General features: G+C 47.7%; 1 protein-coding gene and 1 pseudogene across 1 annotated transcript; both read left to right on the top strand.

Moving 5' to 3' along the window:
- Positions 1-666: 666 nt before the first annotated feature.
- LOC103650842 (uncharacterized) lies at positions 667-4,681 on the top strand (annotated as a pseudogene).
- Positions 4,682-7,311: 2,630 nt separating this feature from the next.
- Positions 7,312-9,217, top strand: LOC100278652 (uncharacterized). Its single transcript, NM_001372465.1, has one exon. It carries the CDS (start codon positions 7,684-7,686, stop codon positions 8,908-8,910), a length of 1,227 nt encoding a protein of 408 aa, NP_001359394.1. The 5' UTR covers positions 7,312-7,683; the 3' UTR covers positions 8,911-9,217.
- Positions 9,218-9,736: the final 519 nt, after the last annotated feature.

Raw genomic sequence — 9,736 nt, forward strand, 5'->3', positions numbered from 1 at the left:
TCCATTTGTACTCGAAAGAAGGCAATATCCTATAAAAATATGTTATGTTTTGACAATCAACAAAAGTCAGGGACAAACACTCTCACATGTTGGCATCTACCTCAAAAAGCCTGTATTTACTCATGGCTAGCTTTTATGTTGTTGTTTCTCGAGTAACTTCCAAATCAGGTTTGCACATTTTAATTGATGATGAAGATGGTCGATCAAGCAATGAGACAAGGAACATAGTTTACAAGGAAATATTCAATCGCATACCTATGAATGCTGATGCTACAACTTCATAGTACTCAAAAATATTCACTACATGTACATTATCTACTATTATATGTATTAGTAATGCATACTACGGTAAGTTTATGTAGACCATACCCCATTATATGCAATTCATGTCATACCGAGACATACACACAAGTTTATTCTAATAATCATATTTCATTTAAAAAATTACAAGTTCTTTTTACAAACATTGTCGGCTCACTATTTTCAAATGCATATTTTACTCTATATACCGATATTTCTTCTGTAATTTATTATTCTTGTGTCGTTCTGTGTGCTACTGCTTACCCCAGTCATACATTTTTACATTCAGCTTACATATATACCACTATTTTCAACACTCAATAGTTCGTTCATAACATTGACATCTTTGTTTGTTAAATACAAAAAATGGAATACACTTTATTACCTAATTTAGCACCACATAAGATACATGCAAAGATTCAAGTACATATATCTAGAAAGTGGCTTTTCCAAGGTGCTACTGATAGTGGACCACTACAACATGTTGATATGGTTTTGTCTGATCGAGAGGTACAAAATCACAATATTTTGGCTTCATATATTTCTTTTACAAGCATATGATTTCACAAACATATAATGATTGCCAACATTAGGCTTCTAACATATTTGGTAACATGGTAGGGTAATGCTATTTATGCTGAAATCCCTAGAAATTTAGCTGAACAAAAAGCAATAAACATTGAAGAAGGAGGAGTTTATGACATCAGCAGATTCAGAGTGTGCGCAACAAAAACTGTGTTCAAAATAGTGGATGGGGACAAAATGATCCAGTTCACATTTCATACCATAGTAAAACGTGCCACAAGCGCTCCAACAACGTTTCCATTATATGCTTATTGGCTAACATTGTTTGATCAAATTGAACCTCATGTTCAAACCACAAATAACTTTGTTGGTACGACTACATAACTTAAAATATATTATTTATACCCTATTAAAACTAACAGAATATCTAATATATTTTATGTTCAAAATTGATTACAGATGTTCTTGGTGTCATAACTGAAATTCATGAACTGACACCTGTGCATGTCCGGAGTCAACTAACACCAACAGTGACAAGGACCATTATCATAAAAGATCTCAGGTATTACACAACTCTTCTTACAGTCCCAAATTTTATGTGATATAATAATAATTTGCTTACGATCTGACCAACAAAAAATAGCAACAAAACAATGAAGATCACTTTATGGGCAGATCAGGCAATAATGTTCAATCTTCATGACGTCTACGATGCAAATACAAATAAACCAATTTTTGTGCTCTTCATTGGGTGCTTACCAAAATTTTACAAAGGTCATAAACATTTATCTACACAAAAGACTTTTTAAATCATTAATTTTGCATTTTTATAACTTTTTGTGATGCAACAATTTTGCTATCTTAAACACTAGGTGTCTACCTAAGTGGTGGTCCTGCCTGTAGATGATACTTCAATCCAGTAATTCTAGAGGCAGAACCTTATCTTACCAAGTACACAGATTTTAAACAAAACCTATTCACAAACACTTTCTCATAAAAATAACAAATGTAATAATAATATAATTTATATCTTCTACAGCCAGTCTACAAAAACAATTGTGTTACAACTTCCCCAAAACTTACAACATCCTCCAGCGATGGAAACGAAGCCAATTGTTGAACATAAATCTCTCTATGAACTTCTTACAATTAACCCAAATGATTTCCCAGTATGTTCTAACAAATTTTTGGCCTTACTATGTTCAATGTTCACCAACTTAAACATCTCTAAAATGCAGGAAACATGATACGAATGTACTGTCACAATAGCAGAAATACCAGCTGAACACAAATGGTGGTTTCCATCTTGCACAAAATGCAATAAAGCAACAATCCCTCAGACTGCAGGTTTTCACTGTGAATCATGCAATTGGGATCGATACAGATTTAAGTAAGTTTATATATGAAATAATTCAGCTATACTGATTAAACTTTGTATATCTTACTGTTACACGTAAATTGAATCTACAATTCATTCATGCAATTTATCCCCTATCATACCTTAACAAATAACTTCTATACACCAGATACAAGCTCAAATTCTTGGCATCTGATGAAACAGATACTGCAGAAATGTTTTGTTTTGACACTGTAGCAAGGCACATCTTTGGTAAATCCTGTGAAATTGTTTTACGAAGTGTCACTGAACAGTCTCCTATCCCACCAGATCTAGCACAAATCATATCTCTGAAATTTACAATCAGAGTCACAATTGACAATCAATCTCTTTTCCAACAAAACCAATCGTCCAAACGTGTTTTGCATCAATTCTATTGTTGTTGCGCATGGAAGACAACGTTCTTTACCAATGCAAATAGGAAATCCTGATCAACAAGGACCATCAACACCTCATAACAAATCAAAACCGATGTTATTTGAAGACTCTCCATCTATAGCTTTGGAAAAATTATCCACTACAACTCCTACAATTGTACAATACTTCTTAATCGCAACATTGCTATATTAATACATCTCTTACACATTACTAGCTCAAACTGAAATGTTATGTACATTAATTTTTACAGGTAGTAAGGAAGCTTCTATATTCCGAAACTGACAACACACCGAAAGCGTACTCAATTTCTTTTACTCAATTCTCTTTCATTCATTTTAAGATTTCGTCAGTACTGACATAATTAAAAAAATACCTATATCTGTTCCATGTTGACAGTGCAAACAAGAGTAATATCAATAGCCCAGAAAAAGATGATGGCGATAAGGAAACCGCACAGGTTTGATCCATTTCATTCCACTAAACTGTCATACTTATCTTTTCTGCCTAAACTACATACACTTACTTCTTAACATATTCAAAAGTTCCATAAATACATATGTTAAAACAACTAATTCTACCACAGCCAAATGTACAAAGTTAGACTACTTACCGTACCTTACTAAAATGCACAACAATTCATTGTTACAACCAATATTAACTATTATAATACTATATATATACTTGCTCTGATCTGCCTTCTATGCTAAATGAGCCTTATGTTTATATTTTATGGCTCAATAATTTGACATTACTTACTTTCTTCCTACCTGTCTTTCAAATAACTATAGCTATTTCACACAACCATTTCCAATTTATTCACATGATGAATGACAAGTGTTGTTGTTGCTACTGCACGCTATCTTCTGTACATTTGAATAGTTTTGTTCAAATATTATAACTCAATAGGATGTTATCATTTTCTTTATTCCAACCAATACACCAATTCTAATTTATCAAATATATCTATTACAATAGAGTCCCATATTCTACTATTGCTCTATTTACATTTGGTAAAAGACATTACATATTTTCCGCTTCTTTACAAAGAACTTTGATATGTGCAGCTTGACACATTACCTAATAACAAAGGAAAAAGAACAACAGATACAATTGAATTGCCACCTGTTGGGGACTTGTTCTCAAATGCTATGAATCAAGAACAAGGCAACATAAAATGTTAAATATCGAAGGCCCTTCGTCCTTCAAATCATTATTTCTCTTCGGACATAATGAATCTAGGACGAAGGTCATGAAGGATGTATCTTCATGATCATAATAAGAAATGGAAAACACTCAAACAAAATACAGAAAGTAACCTAATTTCTGTAAACGTTATTATTAATATATTTCTATTTGTATTACTTGTGTATAGAAAGATAAATTACAAATGTACCTTCGACTTGAAGGGAAGAAAATACAGGCGTGGCGTAAAAGTGAATGCCAAGTCAGCGCGAACAGTACGGGAATACTGTTCACCTATTTATAGGCACAGGTCGCAGCCCATGCAAGATTACATTAATGCCCTTTACATTTATCAATAACTCTATAGTAATTCTTCGAGGTCTAATCTGGCTTTTCATCTTTAAGTCGGTTTCCCTTTCCGTCGTTATGCCGAAGCTCTTCTGCGCATAGCTTCGTAATGATCTTTTCCTTCGTCACAATCACCTTCCGTCCCACTCAAGCTTCGTCTTGGCCATAATCTTATATACTCGTAATCCAATTCCGAAGATACCTGCTCACACATTTCACTTGGAAAACATTGTTAAACCATGTTTTTGAGGACCTTCGGAAGCCGAAGGCCCCCAACACCACCTAAAAGGTTACGCTCCGCATCATACCCTCCTACATGAATTATTTTCATTCCTATTATGATATCGTAGTTCCATTACCAATCTTAGTTACTAAAAACCATATAACACAATTTCTCTGTAACTGCATTTCATAATAATAAAAATCTTATATTTTCCTATGCAATATATTACATACTAGGCTGACTATTAAATTCTAAAATTCGTTTACAGGTTCAAACAAGGGACGATACGCATCGGAAAAGAAATGGACATCAAATCCTCCAAGAACTGAAGTTTCACTCAAATCTTCATCGATCTTTTAAGTTGCAGAATGTCTATTTTGCAACCTATGTATAATTATATATGATGAGCTGCTCAGCTCTTTGAAAATAATTTATGTAAATATAACAGCCTAATTCTACGTAATGCAACAAACATGTTGACTCTGATCACAACTCACGTAACTCTATTTCATATAAATATATAACATCTGCAGTAATCAAATTAGAAAAAAAATTCTAACGCGCGTAGGGCGCGCCCCAGTGACTAGTTGCATATAGGCCTTAGTGACATATTTAGAGAGCAAGTAAAGATATTTGTGGGACGTGGGAGAACACCTTAAAAAATCTTAGGGGTTACTCAGACAATCCTTTAAGGATGTCTACTACTCTTTAATCGACTGTAGAGTAGCCAGTTTTAACCTAGAGGACTACATGACACATATCCTTAGAAGATGTTTATACGATTCTCTAAAGATTGGAAGACTTGTAGAAAATATACTCAAGCTCTTTATGCTAAATAACAAGAGGCTGAGGGCTACATCTATTTGCTAAGAGAGCCCACGATTACCTCTCGAAAGAGAGGGCCGATGTGGGACGGCCGGAAGCCGGAAGCCGGAAGCAAAGGGAAAGGGGTGGACAAGGCCGGCACGGAATTCCATGGCGCCGATGCAGAGAGCTTGGTCAGAGAGCTGACACGAGCACGATCCCCCTCCCCCTCCAAAGAAAAGATACTCAGCTCTCAGCTGACACGAGCCCGTACGGAATGGAATCATCGGCTAGGGCGAAAGCGACCGGACTTGCTGCGGCCAGCAGCCACACCGGCCACCGCAGCAGGCATTCATGCCGTGCGCCTGCCCCTGCCCCTGACCGGCGCCGCGTACCGAACCTGCTCGGGCTGACGTGCTTTGCCCTTTGCCTTTGCCTTTGCCTTGCCTGCCTCGCTCTCGCTGCGCCAAAGCCTGGACACGACGACACCCGATAGCAAAGCAACCTCATAGCTAGCTAGGCTCGCCTTCGCGGCGGCCTGACAGCCCTGCACTGGAGCTAGGGCGCCGTCGGCATGCGTGGGCCAGCCAGCCAGCCAGCCAGCCAAGAGCCAACCGGCGGGTTCGTAGCATACGATGGTGAGGGCGGTGCCTCCTCCTGTCCTGCATGGTGGTGTCTCTCACAGCCGAGAATCTTTTCAGACGGCGATCCGATTGCGATGCGGCTGTTCACGACTTGGTCAGAACTCAGAACGCGCCCGGCCTGCATGCATGTGAGAGGTGCAGGACCCTTCTTTGCGTTTTGTGGTCCGACAGACACGATCTCGGCGTCGTCAGTCAGGGTCGATGGGGCGCAGCGCGGGCGGCTGTAGCACCCAGCTTCCACAGCGAGCGGCTGCGGCAGCTGCAGCTGCACCGTGAAACCATACATACCTTGGTGAGCGGGTGATACAGTCTGTGGCACTGCTGTGCCGTGCAGAGATATATATGGAGGGGGGACAAGGATCCACGAGCGAAAGGGCGTGTGCTACAGCAGCGGTTGCGTTGCGGGTACTACTCCAGTTAAGCGCCATTGGCCATTCCGTCCCCCCACGCATTGGTTGCATTGCCAGACAGTTGTGCTGGGCATCCGAGGCAGGCGCCTTTCAGCTACTACTCTCTTCGAGTATATACCTAGGCCGGAGGAGCAGAACATGCATGATTGATCGATCGGTGGTTGGTTAATCCGGCTGGCTTCAGGCTAGCAAGCTGCATGGGGGCACCACGAACCACGTGATCCGACCGGCGGCCGCTTCCTCCCCCTCCTTTCCGGTGCAAGCGCATCATCGTGGCATGTCCACCTCCCTCCCCTCCCTGGCTCCCTGCACAAACCACCCGTGTCCGGTTCGGCCTACGGCTTCCCTGTTGCTTCCCGCCGACCGAATCCCCCCGTCGCGTTTCGTTTCGTTTCGTTTCAGCAAGCGCATGCAGCACAGCACGCACCCGCATACCTGCAACCGACGCAACGACCTGCACGTTATGCGTGGTCCCCCCGAGCCCACCGGCACGGCGTACGTACGTACGCGCCGTAATATTATTGGGATCGGACGTGACACAACACAACGCCTGCAACCACCGTTGTATATCCGTGGACGTGGAGTGTGCGAGTGACAAGCGCATGCCGACGGGGGGGCATCGCTGTAGCTGCTTGCGGCTGGGGCACTGTTCCGCGCCACCGAAACTGACGTGGCGGCCCGGTCGGCATCAACGAACCCAACCACCTGATAACGCGACTGCTTGCTTTGCTCTGTTTTGTGTCCGTGCGAGCTCATCGTTTCCACTGCGACATGGCTGGGCTGGGCAGGTTCTCTAGCCATCTGGGATCGGTGCAGGCAGCAGCGGCGTGGGTTCGGTTCACGCCTGGGTACCGCAACAGTGCGTTCAGTACGGACATGTGGTGGTGCCTACGGCCTGTCTGTCCTGTGGTTTGCTCTAAGCTCCGGATGTGGGTGTGAGCAGACCTGTTGCTTAACGGCACTCACTCGTCCAACGCCTTGACCTCACTCTCTTCGCGCTGTGTGTCACTCACTGTGTGTGAGTGAGAGAGAGCGGCAAGGCAACTAGGCAAGCAAGTAAACGTGACGGTGGGGGCGGCCGTCCCCAGAAACGGGCGAATAAAGAGCGTCACCAGACAAAGATTTCAGAGCGCATATGCAACGCTGCGTTTTCGCGTCAGGCGAGGCGGAAATCGTGGCAGCGGCAGCGGCAGCCGAGCCGAGCCTGAACGGCTGCCACTGCTGCCACACCACCATCACTCACCTCTCCCACGCCCCCACCACCAGACCTTCATGAGTTGATGTGATTGATAAATAACGCGTCAGGTCGCGCTGTCCACACCTCCCGCGGCTCGCCAAGCTCCGCTCACACCTCACAGTCACAGCAGCATGACTCTGTAGTCCATCTCCCTTTGCAGCCGCCGCCGCCGCCGCCTCGAGTGGCTCCCAGATCCGAGCCGACGCCGGAGCAGGGACAAGCCGCTGCCAGCGGCAATGGCGGACGCCGTGGGGGCGCTACCTCCTCCTCCTCTGCCGCCGCCGCCGGAGTGCGAGTCCGGGAGGTCCTCGCCGTCCCACGCCGCGTCGCCGGAGTTCGAGTTCTGGATGGTGGGCAGGAACCCGTCCCCGGCGCTGCTCACCGCCGACGAGCTCTTCTCCGGCGGCGTCGTGCTCCCGCTCCACACCCTCCAGGCGCCAGGCGCTCCGGACGGCGACGGCGCGCCTCAGCCTCAAGCCGACGCGGACGCGGACGCGGACGCCGCGGCGCTCCCGCTGCCTGACGCGCAGGCGCAGGTGGAAGGGGAGGCCGCGCAGCCGCTCGCGGAGTCCGCCATCGCGCCGACGCCGGACCTCCCCGCGGTCACGTTCAAGTGGAAGGACATCTTCAAGGCGGGCGCCGGCGCCGGCGCCGAGGGCAAGGAGCGCAAGAAGGTGGAACGGCGCGTGAGCAGCGTCAGCGGGAACGCCGAGCTGATTAACATCAACATATGGCCTTTCTCCAGGAGCCGCTCCGCCGGAGCAGGTGCCGGCACCTTGAGTAGGGCCAAGCCCAATCCGAATCCAAACCCAAACCCCAACCCCAACGCCGCCGTCGCCGCCAGCGGCGGCGCCAGCGTTAACGCCAACACCACCGCCAATGCCACCGCCCCGAGCGCGCCGCCGGCCCCGGCGCCGGTCCCGCGCAAGGTGAGCAGCGCGCCGTGCTCCCGTAGCAACTCCCGCGGGGAGTCCTCCGGGCCTGTGCCGACCATCCCCACCGCCACTGCAACTGCAGCGCCAGAAGCAGCAGCCGGAGAAGAAGACGCCGACGCGGCCACCCAGGTTCAGGCGGCGCCACTGACCGCCGCCGGCACATCCAGCGCCACGTCCATGTTGAGGAGGTGGGTGCCCGGACAGGGCCGTAATAACAACAACGCAGCAGGGCCCGGCGGCATCCGCGTGGGGCGGCCCAGCGCCGTGTGGAAGCTGAGGCGCAACAAGCTGCAGCAAACCGCCGCCGAGCAGAAGCAGGTGGGCGGCAAGAAGAAGGCGGCCCCGGCCCAGGAACCCGCCGCGGCCGCGGACGCGGACGCAGATGCAGCCAGCGACGACAAGGCGTCGCCGAGCGTGGCCGCGCCAGCTGCCGGGTGCCGGAACAACGTGGAGGGCGCCGGCGAGGAAGGGAACCCGCCGCAGGTGCTCTTCGGGCTCCGGACCTTCTTCTCCAAGAAGGTGTACTGATCAGCAGCAAGCCATGGCATTGTACTTTGTACATACAAATTCGAGCTCTAGGCTCGCTCTTCCACATTTTCACCTTACCTGCCCCCTTCTTTTCTTTTTTTTTTTGCCTTTTTTTTATTACTCTCCTTCCTCTGCTCTAATTCGATCGAGTAGCTTCGATATCCTCTGTACTGTACTAGAACGAAGCTAGGCCTCAAGTAGTCGCCTCAAGCAGGCCAGCCATGAGCCATCGTCGTGTGTCGACCATGGATGAAGCAGAAAGCACCCATGTCCATGTAAACGGTAGTAATGTAACAAGCATGCATCATCCGTGTCGCTCGCTCGTCGCGTCGTGTCGTGTGTGCGTGCCGGCAGTAACGATCAGTGGTGAAACTTTCGGTGGTGGGTCGGCGACTTTGCCATGGCGCGGACCGCGGAGGCGCCCATGCCCGGTGTGTCCAGTGCCGCCGTGCCGGGACGACGAGACATGACGAGATGCCAAATGATTTGGGGGGGGATGATTTGGGGGGGGGGGGGGGGGGGGGGGGCAAAAGGCTGGGAAAAAAGGCAGTGCGGCAGGCAGCTAGCCAGGCACACAGGCAGGGCGCCGTTGGGTGGCCTCTGCGGCGTCTGTCACGTCGAGCGATCGATTCATTTCCTGCGGTCCAGCGGATGGACGGGGATCAGGGACGGACGGGAGCGGGACAAGGTATTGGCAGCAGCAGCAGCAGCGCATGCGGCCACTCGCTATGGAACAAGCGGCGTCCGCGGGAGCCGGGAGGGCCATATGCGCTCGCCAGGGCGGGCGTGGCGGCGAGCGCGCGACACCAGCCACGCACCGCCCACG

This window comes from Zea mays, chromosome 3 (assembly GCF_902167145.1).
Source record: "Zea mays cultivar B73 chromosome 3, Zm-B73-REFERENCE-NAM-5.0, whole genome shotgun sequence".
Taxonomy (NCBI): domain Eukaryota; kingdom Viridiplantae; phylum Streptophyta; class Magnoliopsida; order Poales; family Poaceae; genus Zea; species Zea mays.

Bases quoted from the DNA above. Each gene is read 5' to 3' on its own strand.
- LOC100278652 (NM_001372465.1), top strand. From the start codon at position 7,684: ATGGCGGACGCCGTGGGGGCGCTACCTCCTCCTCCTCTGCCGCCGCCG.